This window comes from Scyliorhinus canicula, chromosome 9 (assembly GCF_902713615.1).
Source record: "Scyliorhinus canicula chromosome 9, sScyCan1.1, whole genome shotgun sequence".
NCBI lineage: Eukaryota > Metazoa > Chordata > Chondrichthyes > Carcharhiniformes > Scyliorhinidae > Scyliorhinus > Scyliorhinus canicula.
Window position 1 is genome coordinate 56,599,532 of NC_052154.1, and position 20,226 is coordinate 56,619,757.

General features: G+C 46.0%; 1 protein-coding gene across 6 annotated transcripts in view; it reads left to right on the forward strand.

Annotated features, from left to right (window-relative positions):
- The window catches only part of fto (FTO alpha-ketoglutarate dependent dioxygenase), a 550,845-nt gene that overhangs the window by 245,303 nt on the left and 285,316 nt on the right, over positions 1 to 20,226 (forward strand). For 5 of the 6 annotated variants that reach the window (XM_038806732.1, XM_038806733.1, XM_038806734.1 and 2 more), the window contains one exon: positions 12,180 to 12,304. The exons of the other annotated variant lie outside the window; for it this stretch is intronic. In XM_038806732.1, the coding sequence (XP_038662660.1) occupies positions 12,180 to 12,304 (125 nt within the window). The remainder of the gene's footprint in view (positions 1 to 12,179; positions 12,305 to 20,226) is intronic. 6 annotated transcript variants of the gene reach the window in all.

The window sequence follows — 20,226 nt, forward strand, 5'->3', positions numbered from 1 at the left end:
GATTGATACCAATAGTGGATATTTGTAAGGGAGGAGAGTTCAACCTGGTCAAATGATCAGCAGTTCAATACCTCCTACAAAAGTGAAGGGAGAAGAGAAAGGGTTTATCTGGGCCATTGGCGATTAAATAAGAGAATCGTCAGGCATCTTAAACTTAGGAGAGTGAAAGTTTGATGGAATATACAAGGAGATAAATGAAAAACTAGAGATGTTTTCCAAATAACAATTAATTACATTTAATTCATTAAATATTTTACATTTTGTATGCGGTTAATACCCAAAGAAACAAACTACCCCATCTGATTCTGCAACTCAGTGATAACGTCAACTTGACTGAAATGGCTCAATTAAAAAAGAAATGACTAACAAAACTAAAGCTATTTCAACTGTTGGATTATAGTCACTGCTCTTTCCCAAAGTTTCATGTGTCTGATAAATTCCCAGTTACAGTCAGCAGAGTTGCTTTTGGTAGTTTGTTGAAAAACCTAAGTATGGAGGGCAGCACAGTAGCACAAGTGGATAGCACTGTGGCTTCACAGCTTCAGGGTCCCAGGTTCAATTCTCCGCTGGGTCACTGTCTATACGGAGTCTGCACGTTCTCCCCATGTCTGCGTGGGTTTCCTCCGGGTGCTCCGGTTTCCTCCCACACTCCAAAGACATGCAGGTTAGGTGGGTTGGCTGTGCTAAATTTCCCTTAGTGACCAAAAAGGTTCGGAGGGGTTGTTGGGTTACGGGGGGTGGGGTGGAGTTGAGGGCTTGGGTGGGTCTGTGCAGACTCGATGGGCCGGGTGGCCGCCTCCTGCACTGTGTGTTCTATGTTCTATGGCTCGAGTATTTATACAAAGGAGATTTGTAATGAGGGCAGCTGAGGGATATAGAGAAGAACAGAAGAATTATTAGTTGGTGTGTGACTGGCCAGTCTGAGATTTTATGTAACAGCAGAGGGACCAGACATCAAACTACATTTCCTGACCTAAGAAAGGAGTTACTGCATTTTGCATGAAAGATTTAAGGGGAGTGATCCTGACCCACAATTTATCAGTTAATTTCCCACCGGCCCCCCCTCCACCCTCATTTCATGGGCAAGGCCCCCTGACCCGTGGCAGTTTCACCCTGGCACTCGGGCACCCTTGCACTGCCACTCTGGCAGTGCTCCTATTAGCTTAGCAGTGCCATCCGGGCACCTTGGCAGTGCGAGGGTGCTAGTGCCAAGGTGCCAGGTGGGAATGACCATGGTGGCTGCGTTCCATGGTGAGGGCCAGGGAGCCACCTTGCATTTACCCTGACCACCCAGGGATCTTCGATGGCCCAGGAGACCCCCAGGTGCCCTTCTGCCTGATCGGCACCCGACTGATCGGCACCCGACTGCAGCCTCCCTGAGGAGGCCGAAGAATCAAGGGAGGCCAACCAAGAGATCCCGCGTGGGTAGGCCGTAAGTCACATTCTCCCCGTGTCTGCCTGGGTCTCATTCCCACAACCCAAGAGATGTGTAGAGTGGGTAGATTGGCCAGGCTAAAATTGCCCCTTAATTGGAAAAAAAAAATTGGGTATTTTAAATTTATTTTAAAAAAGGTAGGTTTACGACCTACTTCTGCGAACGTCATTCGGTCTTGCCCATTTGGGGTGGGGTTCCGACTCCAACGTCTCGCGGGACTTCGGAGAATCCAGGGAGGCGCGGAGCCTATCGGGAGGCTCACTGCAAGCCTGTCCCAGCATTCTCCGGCCATGCTGCGTTCAAGCGAGAGCACCTCGTGGCCAAAGAATTGCCCACAAGGTATTTTGGAAAGCTCAGCCTCTAGTACAACTATATATGCCAGTGGCCAAACTATCACACTCCAAGACCAAATAGCCAGACAAGTGCAAGGCACTGATGTGTTTTATGCATGGGCCAAAAATATACAAAACTATGAATTACTTAATGCTTCCTCAGTTCCATATGGTCATTCATGTCTTTGACAATTAATCACAAACAGAAACAGAGAATGGTCCCAAATGTATTGGTGTCAGTTTTGAGCTGTACCTATGCCAGTTGAGATGCAGGGCTTGTAGGCGTACAATAGTAGCACAGAGCACTGATGGCTGTAAAGCCTAAGGAACTGGCCTTTGTAACAACCTCTTCCGAGAACAGTTTTTCTTCCTGAAAAGAAAATCCTTTTCTCCTCGTGTCAAAAGCAAACAAATTGCTGAGTGCAGCTTGCGTATTTTTTTTCTCTGTGCTCAATTGTAAACAAAGCACATTACCTAAGTGGTTAATATTTAAGCCATAACATGTCAACATTGTTGTGACATAGCTCAGAGGCAATGAGTTTCCCCTTAAGCTATCATTGGGAACCAAGTGTTAATGATAAAGCAGGCTCTAAGACTCCCAGGCAACTAGCTCAAGGATTTTTGAGCCACCCACATTTATTGATTGCTGTCAGTTGGCTGCAGAAGAGAACAGGAGAAAATGCAAAGCAGTGGTATTATTTTCCATCTTCATATTACTGGAGTAAACATTTTCGGAGACAACATTAAATAAATGTAAAATTATTTGCATGCTGTTCCGAAATGACAATGTCAGTTGTTTGCTCAGTACTCCCAAGAAGCTTCAATTTGTAAAATTAGGATTCTAGTATTTTTCCAAGGCTTGTGTGCAATGGCTTGTCATTTACCCTTTCTCTAGAAACGGCTAGAAAATTAAATAAGACCCAAAAATGGGTGCAGGAATTGTGATTAAACCACACCATTTGTTGAATCTGTTCATTTAAATTATTGTAGGGTGAAACCAAGGTTTGAGTGGCTGCATGCGTCAGCAGAGGTCGTAAAACCATGAGAGGCTAGCACCACTTAAAACTATTCTACACTAAACTTAAAGCCAGCTTGCAACTCTTTGATGGGAAATTGCATTCCAACTGGCGCAAATGCTAGAACTGGTTGCAGTGGAGAGCGTGAACAAGAACACCAAACATTGGCATGACATGGCAAAGAGCCCGCTCCCAAGGTTTTCCAATGCTACACTGGAGGCCTTGTTGAAGAAAGGGCATAGGAGGAGTGGTCAAAGTCTCAGAAGGCAGTGGGAAGCTTAGCTGTGGCAGCCAATGCCAGGAGTCTAGGCCCAAGGATCTGGATGTCATGCATAAAGAGGTTCAATGGCTTCGCCACAGCGGTCAAGTCAGTCACTGTATCTTCTAATGTCATATCCCATAAATTGCCCTACCAACCTCACTTACTGCTCCACATACCCACAACTCATCTGTCAACAATTTATCAATCATGACCTAGACCTAACATTTGTACACATCATTTCACCCTCACACACTGATCACAGCTGCAAGCCTCACAGCCACTTCTCACAGCTTACACATTGCTAACTATTCAACCAAACCGGTCACAGCTCTGAAACATAGTCCATCACACTCACTGGGGTACTTCCCTCACTCTCTTGCAGAATGATGCAGTGCATCGCCAGAAACAGCAGGGGCTAACCTGTGAGGGATCAGGACTGGCTGCATGTCCTGATATTAATGGGGGGAGTGTATTCACCATCATTAGAGTGAGATATGATTGAAGCCATGGCTGGCAGTGATACTGAAACCATTTAAAATGCTCATCTTCCTTGCATCCTACTTCTCCAATTTCTGAATTACAAGCTAAAATCATGCAACTCCTACTTTTCCCCCCTCCCTTCACCATAACTCTAGCCTTGAGCCTTTCTCCTTTCAGATATCCAAGAGCTGTAACCTGATTAGACAGTGGTGGAAAGAAAGGAGCTAGAGAGCGCAAAGACAGGGATGAAGAAGAAACACCGTCACTTCCTCTCACACTCACAGCCACTGACTGAGATCTGACAGTTTAGAGGATTATTGAAGGCAGCATCTGCACGTGGTGAGTGGCCTGCAGTCAGGTCTAGGATAATGCAGGTGCCAGTTAAATAGAGAATGAGTTTGAACACAAATTCTTTTGCAGTAGACTCAAATAAGATTGTCAATGGAGCAACCTGCAGTAGAAAAACAAACTGCAATGCTTCGTGCATTAATAGCTACCACAAAGCCTGTGGTCACTGCCGAGAAACAATGGGACATCCAACAACAACTTGGCACACAGCTATGTGCAGAGCTTGGAGCCCAATTCTTTTGGTGGAAAATGGTGAAACATTTCATTCCCACTTGATGTAGTAGCTGATGGCTAATGTCTCAACATCTGCCCAAGCACTACTGCAATACCACTGGTGCCTTTGCCGTTGCTAGTCAACCAGCTTGTCCAGACTGCTCCTGCCCAAGCCGAGATGGTGTGTGCTTTGTTTTCCTGCAAGATCACCTGCAGCTTCACTCACTCAAAGTCATCTGCCTTCAACAAATGGCTAGCCACTGAGGTAACACTGCGTGTAAGCATATGGATAGGGACACACACACAGAACATACTCACTAAGGCAGGATTTCCCAAACTTTTCCAGTTGCAGAACCCTTTTGACTTCCCTAGAGCAGTGTCTTTCAAACTTTTTTTTCCGAGGACCCATTTTTACCAACCGGCCAACCTTCGGGCCCCAGTCCGGTCGACCTTCGTGACCGACACCGGCCGACCGTCGCAACCCACGGCGGCCGACCTTCACGACCCAAGCTGGCCGGCCTGCGCGATCTTACCTTGTTTGTTGCTGACAAAAATGGAGAAAATGGTTTTGGGTCCCTTTTTTAAAAAAACGCATTTTATTCAAACTTGTATCAAAGTAGGTGACAGCAAATAAACACCCCAGGAAACATTCTTCCCAACAATCAACTATACAGTTTGTACAGATTTTTCTCCGCCCATGACCCACCCGCGGGTCGCGCCGCTGAGTTTGACAATGTCTGCTAGAGTACTGAAGGGACTTCTAGAAACATTCTTATTATATTGAAGAATTAAACCACAAAAAATTATTATTACACAAAACATATAAAAACAAACTTAAAAGATGTTTCTATGTCTTATACATTTATTATAACAACAAAGTTATGTTATTTAACAAATACTCCCAAATCTTAACTTTTTGTTATTTTTAATGGGAGCACCCATTCACGCGTGCTCCCTCATCCACACCCACTCTCTCCCACCCTCACCCACTCTCTATCAACCCCACCCACTTTCTTTCACCCTCACCCACCTACTCTCATGAACTCCCACCTAGTCTCATCCACTCTCACGCTCATCCACCCTCATGCTCACCCACTCGCCCTCTTCCTAGGTCCCTCCCTGGTCCCTCTGCTCCTTTCGGCTCACCCCCATCCTCAACCCCGATTCCTGTTGGACACCCGCATGGGCGGCATGGTGACACAGTAGTTAGCACTGCTGCCTCACAGCACCAGAAGCCTGGGTTGAATTCCAATCTTGGGTGACTGTGTTGAGTTTGCGCATTCTCCCCGTGACTGCATGGGTTTGCTCTGAGTGCTCCGGGTTCTTCCCACAGTCTAAAGATATGCAGGTTCGGTGAATTAGCCATTCTAAATTGTCCCTTAGTGTCCCAAAGTTAGGTGGGGTGATGGGGTTACAAAGATGGGGAATGGGTCGAGGTAGAGTGGTCTTTCGGAGGGTCGGTGTGGACTTGATGGGCTGAATAGCCTCGTTCTGCACTGTAGGGATTCTATGGGTGCAATCTTCCGGCCTCATTATGCTCCTGCTCAAGTGAAACGAGGCCGGTGAATAACGGGAGAGGCCAAAACCGAGAACCGCGCCTGGCGCCAAACAGTTTGCGATGAAACTCCCTAGCTACCGTAGGCAAAACCATAATGTGGCGAGAAACCAATTCTCACCATTTAAGCCCTATTTCCACACAACTAACTGGAGCCACCCCATATCCAAAGGCCTCCTGTCATTCAGCGGCCTCCCCAGCAGGTGGTGACGCTGATGCCGATTGGTACTCCTTTTGAAAAACGTGAACCTGGCGGAAGGGCTTCTGTGGGGAGCTGCAAGAGGTGAATAGCCACCTTTGCTCACAGGTAAAGAGCCCGGAGGCCCTGGCCTTGCTGTCCCTGTGCTCGGCGGGGGTTGGGGACCCTCAGCTAGAGTGAGGGACCTTCAAATAGGGGACCCTCATCAGGGGTGAGCCACCATGGGAAGGTCAGAGAGGAGACGCTCGGAAGGCAACCACTCGCTGCACCACCATTCCAACTCTTGCCCGTAACCCCCACCGACTGCTGAGGCCTCTGGCAGTGCAGCTGAAGGCTATCACTAATAGGGAATTGGCAATCGTGGTTAAGTGAGCACTTCACACAATTCAAGTGGATTCCCGTGGGTCGGTGGGCCATATAGCATGTGGGAGTCATTGGCTAGCATCCCAATCAGACCGTGATAACTGGACACTGCTGGAACACTGCTGGAGGCAACCCCACACACGCAGCAGCCAACATCCAAACACCCAGGGGATGGTACACAGCTCCGGGGACATGTCCATGGCTGGAGGGGACCAGTGCCTGGTCCAGGTGACATTATGAGCGGGTGTCCGGGGTACAGGGTGTGTGGTACGGTGAGGGGGGCCCACTGCGGCCAGGTGTGCATGGGCAGAGCGTTCCGGATGAAGGGGAGGGGAGGATCAATGCGGGAATGGAGGGTCTGCTGTTTGTCAGTTTGACACCCTCTCCCAATTCCTTGCAGATATTGAACACCATGGCAGGGATATTGGACACAGACGTTGCCCTAGTGGTGCTGCTGTATGGTGATTCAGGGAGATAACGGCAGTAGCAGCAGCATTTTTAGATGCTCGAGGCAGCAGACCATATGCCAGACCCCGCCCCACATCCTGAGGACCCGGCCGCCCATCAGGCCAGGGAATGACCCAGAGGGGGAGTCCCGCAACAGTCCAGGGTGTACAGGCGTCGATGGTCATTCAAACAGATGACAGACAGTGCATGCTGCAGGAGGTTCCGCCTCAACAAGGGGATGGTGTGACATCTGTGCCATGTCCTCACGGACACTCACTTCCGGTGGCCATCAAGGCCATTGCATCTCTGAACTTTAATGCCTCGGGATCATTCGAGGGCTCAAGCAGGGATCTGTGTGGTATCTCACAAGCCACAGCCCACAGGTGCATCCAGCAGGTCACAGATGCCCTGTTTGCCCGGGCGAAAGACTGCATCGTCTTTGACATGGACCAAGCCCAGCAAGATGCCCGGGCTGTAGGTTTCTACGCCATCGCCGGATTGCCTCAGGTCTAGGGGGTAATAGATGTGATGCATGTTGCCCTGCGCTCACCGGGCCATCTGTGAATGCCCTGTTAAGCGTACCCACTTCCTAGAGCATGTGCACGGCAACTACATCCTGGGGCAGTCGGTTATCCTCGCCCTCTTTGAGGAGCACACCAGGATGGACGGCTGGCCCTTGGGGGATATGGAATATCCACTGAGGACCTGGCTCATGACGCCAGTACGGAGACCGATAACGGAAATGGAGACCCGGTACAATGAGGCCAATGTAGCCACACGGGATTTGGTCGAACGGTGCAACGGACTCCTCAAGGTGCAGTTCTGATGCCTCGACCGCTCCGGAAGTGCCCTCCAGTACACCGCCCGGAGGGTCGCTTGCTTTGTGGTGGTCTGCTGTGTCCTCCACAACCTCGCACAGCAATGGGGAGACGTGCTGGAGGTTGGTGATGAGAAATGCGTGGCCACCTCGGAGGAGGAGGACGAGGATGAGGAGGCACCGGACCAGCAGGGGCTGGAGGACGAGGCCGGGGAGGAACCTGAGGCCCAGCCGGAGGCTACAGGACAGTCGGCAGCGGCAAGGGTCCGACAAGCCTGGAAGGCCAGGGAGGCCCTTATACCCGCCCGCTTGACTTAGGACATGGTCTGGTCTGTCATCGCTAACTTACCCGCCCTCCCCACCCCCATTTCCCACCCTCCCAAGGCATGTGTTACATCACTCCAGGGTGCTGGGACTGTCGGCATCATAAGCAGGTCACTGTCGAAGGCAGGGGGTGATGATAGCCCGCAGAGCGCTAAGCACCAGTGCTCCTAAATCTATGCCATAATCCGACCCCTGCCCATCTGCTGAGTGCTCACTCACACCCATCACCTGCAGGCGGTATGCCGGGGAGGGAGGGATGCCTGTAGAGTTGGGCCAAGGGTTCAGAGGTCAGCCCGCATTATGGAAGAAAGTGACAGGGGAGCCATACTAGTTGTGCTTGTGGGTGTTTAATGTTTTATATAAGTCCCTATTCTCCTGATGGAGCCGCCTCCCTTCCCTCCCAACCCCCACCCTCCCCACCCCCCTTCATCCCCTACCTACCCCCCCACCCCGTTCCCCCTCCCTTGGTGTACTCAGTGATCCTCGATGTGCTTTGGCTTCCTAGATCCACCACTGCGTCTAGGTGTTTCCCCAGGATGCACATCTGAGTTGGAGGCAGCCAGCTGCTTACCGCGTCCCATGGGCTTTGATGCCCCTGCCAGGCGTCCTCTGGGGCCGGATTGCCCCAGCGCACTTGTCAGCGGCCGCCCTGTTCCGTGTGTTGACATCGAGGCGCGCGCTCATCAGAGGGGTGGAATTCTGATGAGCTGGTGGCCACCGTCGCTACTCCATGGGACGGGTCCGGTTTGACACCTAGTGTACCCTCCTCCCGGTCGGTTCCCATATGGCCCTGGGTTCACCTTGGGATGGAGGGGCATACGATTCGAGCCATTGCTGCCCCTGCATCATCTGACTCTGCCAGCTCTGGCTGTTCCCCATAGTCTGCACCACTGTATTGACGTCCTCAGAGATGCTCCTCAGTGATGGGGACATGCTCTGTAATGCCGCAGCCATGTCCATCTGAGAGCAGGACATGTCCCACAGAACCTAATCAATGTTAGTCTGGTACTGTGTGACATCCCCCAGCGGGTCGGACATTCTGCCGAGACCCTCAGCCACGACCGTCACTGTCTGCGCGAAGCCTTGGACACCTTCACTAATGGTGCCGATGTCGTGCACGAGTCTCTCCACTGCAGTCACCACCCTAGCAGTGTGGGCCTCAGTGCCATACATTGCCAGCGCCATCTCCTATGCCCGTAGCCTCTGGGACTCCTCCAGGCGGCAAAGGATCTGCTGGAGTGACGCTGACATCTCTCTCTAAATGCCCCGGCCGCTTCCTATTGTCTCCATCAGCTCCGGGTGCCTCTGTACCACACGCTGAGCATCAGGCTGGGATCCAGCTGGGTCCTGGGATCCAGCAGCCCTCTGACTGACGTCTCGCCTGGGCGTTCTGCCTCCACCTGATGTGCATCATCAGCAATGTGGTGTTCACTGGCTTGTGCCCCAAGCCTGTGCACTAACATTTCCCACTGAAGTGTGTGTATCTGCACTGTTGGAAGGTGGGGATGACAGCTTTAACGTTTGCATACTCGGAGCTGTCCTCCGAGTTGGTCTCGTAGGAGGCAGGAGAGAGTGCAGCCTGAGGGTTGGTGCCGTCAGCTGGAAGACATCTGGGAGAATGGACATGTGGTCAGTGGGAGGGATGGGTCAGTCAGTAAGGCAACAACAGCTCACGTTTGACAGGTTCTCCAGATGGAGCCTGGTGGTTCCTCACCTCTGCGACGGGTTGAAGGGGGAGGTAATTGGTGTGAGTGTTGGGCGTTGCCTGGGGAGTTTGGGGGATGGATGCTCCCTTGGGGAGGGGTTGGGGTGGAGGGGGGGGGGGGGGTGTTGGTGTCTACTCACTTGTGCTGCGCTGTGTAGGTCGTTGACCTTTTTCCAGCACTGGAGGCCCGTCCACCTGGCCACACTCACCCATCTCACAGCTGCCACCACCTCGTCCCGGGCAGCACTGGCTGCCCTATGGCTAACCCCCCCCCCCAAAGACCCTCGAGGGAACATGACATCCCTCCTGGCCTCCACAGTGTCTAGGAACTTCCCCAGATCAGCGTTCCCGAATCTTGTGGCCGGTCTCCTCCGCGCCATTGTTGCGAGCTGGCTGGGGTTGCCTGAGCAAGTGCAGCTGAAGTGTTGCTCAAGCTTATTAGCGGGGAGGCTGGCAAGTGGGGTCCCGGCGAATCAGCTGGCGAGACTTCATTTGCCGCGGGAAACCTGTGAGGCCTCGGTAAGTGGACCAATTAACGTTGAATTGCGTTGCCCGCCTCGCTGGGCCGTGCGCCGGGAAACTTGCGGCAATTCCCGTTCGCGACCACACTTAGACTTTCTGGAGAATCGCACCCTATGATTCTAAAGTTGGTTTGGAATGTTTGTTCTGTGGTAGGTGTTACTTCAGCATTCTGGCCAAGTAGATGATGTGATGATCAATAACAAAAGGGAGATAAGGACTATTAGGTGACTTGATCCTGGACAGCCCGGCTGCAAAGTGGATATATTGGATTATTCCTCCCTTCCTCCTCCTCTGCCTGAGTTTCTCACTGCATATCTGGTGATAGGGTTGTGCCCTCATGTTGATAAAGCTGTGAAGTATACAGTAAACCACAAAGAATCATGTCACGTGCCATGGTGAACACTGCAGGGCTGCACCAGAATGATCTAGGCAGCAGAAGTATTGTTTAAGCACATCAATGGTCTGCTCGATGACTTTTTTGTGTAACGCTATGGCTCTTTTCATGTGCATGCTGGCCAGATGTGCATGGGTTGTGTAGCAGAGTCATAAGCCAGTTTGTCCATGGATAGCCCTTGACACCCAGCAGTCATCTCCCAGTTTTGCCATGGTGGCTCAAATGCAGATAGTACCGCTGACTGCCCCACAATGAATGTATCACGACAGCTGCCAGGATATTAGCCATTGATTTGTATGTATGTTGCTGTTTGCAGTAGCACACCAACTCTCCGTTGAGGGAGTGGAATCCCTCCCAGCTATGATATATCACTGCATGTGATGGGTGGCACGGTAGCACAGTGGGCAGCACTGTTGCTTCACAGCTCCAGGGCCCCAGGTTCGATTCCTGGCTTGGGCCACTGCCTGTGTGGAGTCTGCACGTTCTCCCTGTGTCTGCGTGGGTTTCCTCCGGGTGCTCCGGTTTCCCACATGTCCCGAAAGACGTGCTAAAGTTCAGGCTGCATAAGGTGACATATTTCAGTGAGATTCTCTTGGTGAAGTGGAGATGTCTAACATAAACCCGCTGAAGTTGAGAATGGAAAATCATTCCCGAATACCCTGAGAACCTATTTCCCTCTGGTCCTCCTGCTTTTTTGAGAAGCTTGTACTCTCTGTTGATCATTCTACCCATCACACTGCAGGGCAAAGGGACAGCAATTATTGCACAAATGATTGGGAACAATTCAGCTAAGTAGAATACTTGAAATCACAACCTTCACCACATGCCACATAATTTCCTCTGGATTCCAGCAAATTTTATTCCAGTATAAATCACCAAATTGTTGAGTGACCATGAAACCCGGAGGAACATTGCACCATGTAACTAAATTATGAGCTCAATGGGCCCAGTGCATACTTGTGCTTTCTCTTCCTGTTAAAAACAGTGTTCACTTCTGTCTGTGCGCTATCTGGAACTAGAGAGGTCATCCCAGTGCCTATTTGGTGATTTCAGGAAATAGAGGAAAGAAATGTTCATCAGCATGTAAACATTTGTGCTGTTCAAGTCTTCTGCTAACAGTAGGGTGAGATAAGGCAGGCAATCGAGCTGCCCAAACTGTTTGTTTGTTCTCCTGACCTGTAGCCTCAAACATACTGCTAGTTGGAGTCAGAACAACACAAGTTTAAAAATGTGAAAGCTTCACTCAGCAACAAATGAACAAGGGGCCTCTCGACAATTATCTGTCATTAGCCTTCATTAAACTAATAAAGAAACAGAGACAGACAATCTTAGAGGGAGAATTGTTGGTGTGGTTTAAAATAGCAAGCACCAGGCATAGTTGTTGAGTCAGTTGTCTTTAGGTGAGATGTGCAATTGAGATGTGAGAAATGATTTTGTTTTTCTGTAGCTATCTGTCCTGATAAAATCTTTGTTCAGGGTTTCCGAATTACCTGAACTTTTTGACCCTTAACTTTGCTGTATTGGCCAACTTGCAGCCATTTATTTTAAACACAAAGGTTCACCTCAAGTGCACTATGTAAATTGGTTTACTGGAAATAAATATATTATCCATTTTGATCATCATTAACTTCATTTGCTTTATTGATCTGTCCACAGTAGAAGGGAGTAATAAAGATGAAATTGATTTTTTGCTCCTTGCTTTATTTGCCAATGGGCAATTTTATTAATTTTTAGTTTTATTGCCTGCTCTTTTTAATTTTTTTTTAGACAAAGCTTTTGTTGTGTGAAATCAATGAGGCAGAATGGTCTTCAGAAAGAAAGCACCAAGTTATACGCTGTCTCTTGCCATATCTTGAGGAGCGCCAGGAACTGAGAAAGAGCTGGATGGCAAGGTAAGGCTTTTGTTTGGAGTCATCAGATATTCATAGTAACCACTGCTTCTGGTAGTGTATTTTTGTCTAATGGCACCAATTTCTTAATGAAAAAAATCAATAAGGACAATGAACACTAAAATAATTTGACAATATTATTGACTTTGTGAGTGAGAGTTTGTTAGTGTACGGGGATTAAAGAAACTGGCTACAGATGTTGCTGACCCTTACTCACTTTGGGCATTTTAATCAAAGGCAGAAACCACTGCTGAAAAAATTACGTCTAGTCATCAACAGAATGCTGAAGTGCCTTGTGAAAGCTTAGCAGCAGCAGACAGTATACAGGTTGTTAAAGCTAGAGTTGAAGGCAAATGTCTGGAGTGTGGTTTTACTAATTGTCTTGAAACTTTGCTGGAAAGTGTGCCCTAGAGGCTGATACACCTATGACCCCTTTTTGTTTGATGTTTTCCTACCCAGTGACCCATCTTGAACATGTGATGCATGAGAGTAGCGCCAACAGATTGTTAACATACACCTAAGTATACCTCATCAAAGCTTTAGGTTGACTGTTAGTTATGATGCTGAGGCGACCCCTGTCATCTCAACTAAGCACCAACAATGCTAGCTATCAACCGCCCAATGTTGAAAGCAATAAAACATTCGCCATGATACTTCCATGCTGCTACAGCAGAGTTCAGGCCATTGTGTACGTTGTCATTACATGGAAAGCTATGTGCCAAAGCAGGAAATAATTAGCACTTGTGTTTTTCTAAAAAATCAGACCAGTTGTATTACACCAATTTACTTGCACTGGTGAAGGAAATCAGCTGGATTTGATAAGGATAGCCCTCAACCTCCCATTTCCTGAATGTGTTGAAGTGACTACATCACATGGGGTAAAGGCAGCAGTTTGTTTGCCAGAACATAGCTTCTGATGGGCAATCTGTTATAGCTGTTCAAGAGGTGCTCAGGCCATTTGAGCTGAACATTCTTGACCTTTTCAGAGAAAAGGTCATTACTTGGTCAATAAAATGAGAGGTGTTACGGATGGCAAGCAAACATTAAAACTGCCAGCTGTGAGATTTTAGAACACATTTGTCTGTCTGTTTCTGTGTCCGAACTGCTGTAGACTGGTAAGGTCAAAATACAATAATGAAAATTATTTGCAGATTACACTGAGGCTTTACCACATTAGCGCAATAAACATGCTGAATGCTTATTGAGGCAGGATGCATTGGACTTGATAAATGGACTGTAAAGATGCCCATCTGGCTTCTAGGCTGCCTTTTTAGGGGAGGACAGATTCAGAGAAAAAGGCATGGTGGATGTAGATCTACTGACCCATAATGAATCAAAAGTATAGATTAAGAAGAAAAAGTGTGAGGAAAAGGGGCCAGTCTAGTAGAGGATGAATATATGATGAATGAGAAAGGGAGGTTCACATTGTGATGAATAGGAGGAGATTGATTGTAGGAAGGCAGACCATGCTCAAACGGAGAGCACAGCCTTAAAATGCTGAGAATGCTCGGCTCTAAATGAAGATGTTGGACTTTTAGTTATGCTTGATGTTCAGCTGCCCGCGAAGCCCTGTGACCTGAGTGCATTTTAAGTTATACTGGATGCCTTTTGTTTGCCATGACCCTTCGTGCTTCCCTACCTCGGTCCTTCACCTGTGTCACTTTTGTCTCCTAGTTTTGAAACAAATCGGGGCTGTGCTGAATAGCTGTGAGCCCTCTTACAAACAATAGAAACACTGTTTGATTAAATGCTACATTTTAACAGCCACCAGTTGTTGTTTGATTCCTCCAGAACATTTTCCTCATGCTGTCTTCCCCTTTTGAAACCTTATGCCTCCTCCTTTTCAAGGATAACTAGGATACGTTTTTCTTTTCTCCATTATTCACTGTGATGGGTGTATTTGTGAAGGACAATGGAGAGATTTTTTTTAACCTAAAGCTGTAAGATTATTTTGTACTCCACAGGAGAAAACAAAAACCTGGATAAATCAGCAGCATACAGAAAATGATGAAGCAAAGGCCTGGGATTCAGAAAGCTGGGACTCTATAGTCAAGAATTAGGAGTGTTAGTGTAGAGGTGAAAAGAGCTTCTGTCTGCTTTGCTAAAATTAATTGCAGAGAAGCCTAATGAAAGCAGCTTAGAAAAAGAACAGTTGTTCCTCGTTCATTACTAATGAGATTTTTCATTAAGTTAAATTGCTATTGGCTCGTTGAAAGGCAGAATGAGGCTCTAAACCCTGAATGGACAAGTCTAGCTGGCTTACAAAGCACCTAAGGAGCCACATACAGGTATTTGGAAATAACGGCGGGCTTGTCGACAGATGTTCAGGAGATCGTGTTGGTTAGACTCATATTTCTCTTCCAAGCAACATATACAATGTACGTCAGTCCAGGTGCAAGGTGGCCTTGCCAATAAAATGTCTCCTCCCAGCTCAGAAGCTCATCCCCACATCAGGGTGCGGGGGCTGTAATTAACACTCAGAAGGTTCAAGCTTTACTGGAGTGACGTGTGCTGTAATGATGGTGTTAGCTTCCTTAATTTCCCAGTTTCATCATCAATTATACCATGTGTTTCAGCCAGTTGGTGCTACCCTCCCATTGTTAATTATAACCTACAAGACTGTTACAGTTAATTTTATGGCAAGCATATTGTCTCTTCAAGGCTCCCGAGCAGCTCATAAATTATCTTGAAGGTGAAATGTAACTTGGGGAAATAGTTATGAAAATTCCATCCATCTCGCTTAGGAGGCGCAGCTGCTACTGTCAGCTGCATTGCCACTGCATTGTGAAGGAATTATGGTGGGTCAGGCCTAGGAGGCTGGGCCCAGGCTGTCACCACAGAGGAAGCCTGTCCTGGCCCTGTCAGACAAGCACCTTCTGCCTATCCCCTGTGGCCTCTCCTTTCAAGCAGTAAAAGGCAGCCTGTGCAGGTGTATAGTCCCAGAGCTGTCTGTGTTCGTTATTTAACAGGAACCTTCTTTAGGTAGGCAGGTATACAAAGACCTTCTTCTTCGCTGCTGTCATGATGAGGAGTGGCATTACAACCGGTTGAGGTACCTAACTTGTTAAACAGTATTATGTTCCCTCTCCACCTCCAAAATATCAGAACAGTTATTAAAGGATCTTTTTTTGAAATCTTAACAATACAATTATGTGAAAATTTTAAGCGCAGAGGGGCTGTTTATCAACTAACAAATTTACAATCATTTATATTTGTTTCCTTTTACTTAAATTTCAGTTTTTGTCTCTCCTCTCACTGGAATGTGATTTTACAAATGTGGTACATTGGGGACATATACATCTGAATTTGGGTTCTAACCAGACAGCACCCTCATTGCAGTACTTAGTTCCTGTTTGGCTGGGAAGAACTTGTGAATACCAGAACACATATCATACAGAAATATCTCAGAGTCAGAATTTAATGTTTAGAAAGCAACAATGGAAAAGTCCCTACTCAGAATGTTTATGTTGAGTATGGCCGATATTCAAAATGCCCATCAGTTCCCATGGATATCTTGCAAAACTGGTTTAATATAGCTCAAGATTCATACTCCATTCATCATCAAACTGCAGCATTCTGAAACTACAACCTCTACGGTGTCTGACATCATTTCACCCCTGAGAGAAATTGGTGAATGACTCCAGATATTGCCAATTTAGTATTGTTGCAAAGCAGGCATTAAACTGGCAGTGTAAATGCGTCTCCTTGTAACTTTCACAGGTAGCCATTTTTCACACGTAAGTCCAGACTGCTGATGGGTTATTCAGGCACGAGGAGGCATCACAAGCAGAGCTCCATTCTCCCAGTTTCCACATCCATGTGCTTTCTAGTAGGGGCGGTCATGAGATGCCAGTAGTGATTGGGAGATCTAACCACGTGGTTAATTCTGAGACCAATCATAATGTGCCGGACGCCATCCCAACTGAGGTTGATTATTTCAAACAATTCCTGGCCTTTAAAGCTCAATGTCAAGCTAATTATTGTTAAATTCAAAATGTTCACTGTAATAAAAGTTTACAAAGAGACAGCTCGGCAATGTAAACACTGGTGTAATAATATATTGTGCCATGGAGAGGTAGAATACTGGTAGAATACAAAATAGTTCAGCTTGGTTAACAAATGGGTAGAAAGTGTTTCTCAATTCAGCAAACTATTTTAATGGGTACCTGATCATAAAAACCAAGATCTTGGAGCGTTGCTGAGTTAGCAGATGATCTTAGTAGTAGTAGGAATACTACAGTTGGTATCAGTGTCATGGGTGAGGGAGTGGAGAAAATCAGCAATGTCAGCTCGAAGTGCACCTCAGTGAGGATGGGATCTGACACTGGTAACACTCATTGTTTAGTATTGTCACACATAAATAATATCAGAACTCAAGAGAGGTACAATGGAGTGCAAGTTATACTCCGTACAGGGGTTAGAAACATGAATGTAGCCCTCTACTGGAGGGATGATAATAGTGTGATCATTTATAGAAATGCACAGAAAATGTAATTGGGGTGACTTCAGTCAAACCGGTACAAATTGAATATTCCTGATGCAAGTTAGGCAACAGAATCAAATTAATGAGCGTGGTTGACCAGTGTGTTAAGAATTCCACTTGTGTTGCTCGGATCTAAATCTGGTTCTTAAAGGCAAAGCAGAATAGTATCAATATGTACAGAAACAGTAAAACTTCTAGGGTTTAGTGACTGTATGAGTAAATATAATTTGACAATCAGTACCAATACAGACCTGATGATAATATATGCACGATTAAGAGTGGATTAAGATCTTTGCTGATAATTTCATTAGTTGCGTCAGAGATTATTTAGCAACGCTGAGACAGGCAATAGCGTCACCTCTGGAAGGGTCAAGAATAACTGCCTTGTTATCATTACCATTGCCGTAACTATGTTACCTATTGATTTCAATGTACTGGAAGTATCACTGTTTTACTAAAATATTTTTTTGTAAAATAATTTTAAAAGTTAACTCCAATAAATGCAAAACAATCTGGGAAGTATTGCTGAAAATATCTGAGTTGAGGGGAAGTCTAACTTATAAAACTATTATATGTTGAAGATGCAAAATTGTTATATTTTATGGAAAATAAATGTAACCCAATGGACCAAAATGGGTGCTTTGGACATCTAAAATGGAAGTAAGAAAGAAAACCAAACCAAAAAAAAACAAGGGAAAAGGGAGAAGCCACTATTGGAGGAGCGCAATAATTATTTAAAATACATTTTTAACAAAACACTACAGTTGGAAGAGGGTCACTAGAGCAAAGTGTCCTATAATATTTTTTGCAGTGTATGGCCGATTTATTTAAGTGCATGCGCTCCTTTAAATTATTTTGTGCAGAAGCGCATGCATGTTAACTTAAAGAACCTGCATTATGCATAGCCTGTGTGGGAACTTTCAGGTTGCTGAAGCATTCTGTGTCCACACAGCTTAAAGGGAAATATTTCCCTTGCGACATGTATAAGAAAAGATTAACTAGATTTTCCACCACTGCCTATAAATGGGCAGAATATATAGTCCATAAAACAGAATATTAAAACAGCATTACAGTTTTTAACAGTAAAAGAGTTGTTGGAAATTAAGTTAGAATCCTAAACGTTGGTGCCAATGAATTTGGGCAAAATAAAACAGTAGAAATTGTATACGTTTTCTCGACATCTTTGCTATGTAGAATAATACTGATTTACTATTCAATTTTTATAAATCATCCACTTTGATCATTTTGAAGTCAATGTGAATAAAAGCACTTGATAGTGAAAGAGACTTATGGCTGATAAATCTCCTGCACAGGAGAGCATATTTTACTGGGGTGTTGAAGAAAATTGGGACAAAAATTTTGGAGCACTGACCTATGTTATGAGGCATCATTGAGGACTGGTGAGGTTCCATAAGAATAGAAGCAAATAGACATCCATGCTTAAAAAGGATGACATACAGATGGGTATTGTTCATAATTTTCTGTAATAATTGGGAAATTGTAGACAGCACAGAGCCAAATTTCTAGTATACTTGATGGGAGAGGTATGCAAGGACTCATAAGATGATACCTTCCAAGATGATGTGATTACAAGCCTGACTGTTAGTAGCAGATAAAATAATAGAACTATCCACTGGGCTTGGCTGACAGATGATCTGTGTGGCAATAACTTAAGCAAGTAACCAATATAGTGAACGAACCTGTCTGGCAAAACAAAGAAGATAGATAATGTGACTTCCTGTAATGCTGTTTATTTGGCTAGCCATAAAGCTATTTGACGAGTACCACATGAAAGACTTCTAATTAAGCTAAAAGCCACAGGAATCCAAGGTAGAAAATGTTGGCTACAAAATTGAAAGTATCCCAGAGAGGCACAATGGGAGACTGGGTGGATGTGGGTGGAGTTTCCGAAAAAAATCAGCATTCGGAAACCATGTTGGTTTGCATGCACTTAAATATCTAGGATGCTACCAACTTACTTGAGATCATTGCTGGCAACATTAAAATTGAGGGAACAATTGATAAAGGCTACAGTTAACGGCTTTCAAAAGGATTATGCAGATAGGCAGGCAAATAACAATCAAATTTGGAGTAGACAATTAGCTTACGGTTTTAAAAAATGTACATATAATTAGACTGAATGAGTGGAAATGATATAGGATACTGAGAAAGGGACTTTGAAATAATAGTGGGCTCGCCAATTTCAATTAGAGGTGCAATTAAAAACAAACAGAATGCTGGTTGCATTACTGTAATAATGGAATACAGAGGTTACACACATTATGCTATAAAGCCAGATCACACTTGGTTTATTGTGTTCAGTCTCAGTCACCACGGGCTGGATTCTCCAAAAATGGGGCTATGTCCCCACGCCGGGGTAAAAACGCTGGCGTTTCATTCCAGACTTTCCTTTAAAAAATAAAGAATAATTCACTTACCTTCAGCGGGCTGACCAGGGCGGACGCAAACTGAGTCCAGAGCCCCCGTGCGATAGTTCCAACCGGCTAAACATGGTCAGAACTACGCTGTTGGGAATTCGGCCAGTTGGGACTGGGGTGTCGCTGGGAAGGTCTCTGGCAATGGCCCCTCAGCCGCGCTGCGTATTTTGCGCGCAAGTGATTCTCCAGGGACCGGAGAACCATGGGAGCGGCGCCGGGCCTGATTCGGGCGTAAATGTAGATTCTCTGCCCCCGCGCCAAATGCGATTTTGGCACGGGGCTGCGGAAAATCCAGCCCCACACCGCAAAAAAATTCAAACATTGAAAAAGCTGTAGAGAAAAGCAACAAGATTCAATGTGCAAAGGGAATGAGTTAGGGAGAAACACTAGAGAAGCTCAAACTAACATTTTAGAAAGAAAGTGACTAGGAGTGATCCTCATTAAGAATTATAAAGTACAAAACATATAGATAAACTATGTAACATGTTAAAACAAGCAAAGTGAAACAAAATTCAGAAAGTGACAACTGTTTAAAATAAAGTTGCCAGAGAGGACGATAGGGACAAAAGCATTAGAAATATTTTTAAAGGCAATTAGATGTTAAGGAAGAAGAACTGTAGTATAGTGTGACAGACAATGGCGGACTCAAATTGCCTTCTCACACCTTTGGCATTTTATCTTTTAATGATATTCATTTACTCAAGCAATGAATTTCCCAGGTGGACATACATTTGGGGGCGGCCATTGATTGAAAGTGAGGGGGATAAATTTACGAATCTGTGTTGTTGGGGGAAACTTTTGTTAGCCAGCTGCACATCTTGAGAAGTGCGCATGGGTGTAATTTTCCATAATAATTAGGAAATTGTATGAAGCACATGTGGCCAAATTTCTAATATACCTGATGGGAGAGAAGTATCAAGGACTCATAAAATGATACCTCCCAAGATGATGTCAGGATAAAAGACAGAACATATCCCATCATGCCAATTTTGTCCATGCTTCAG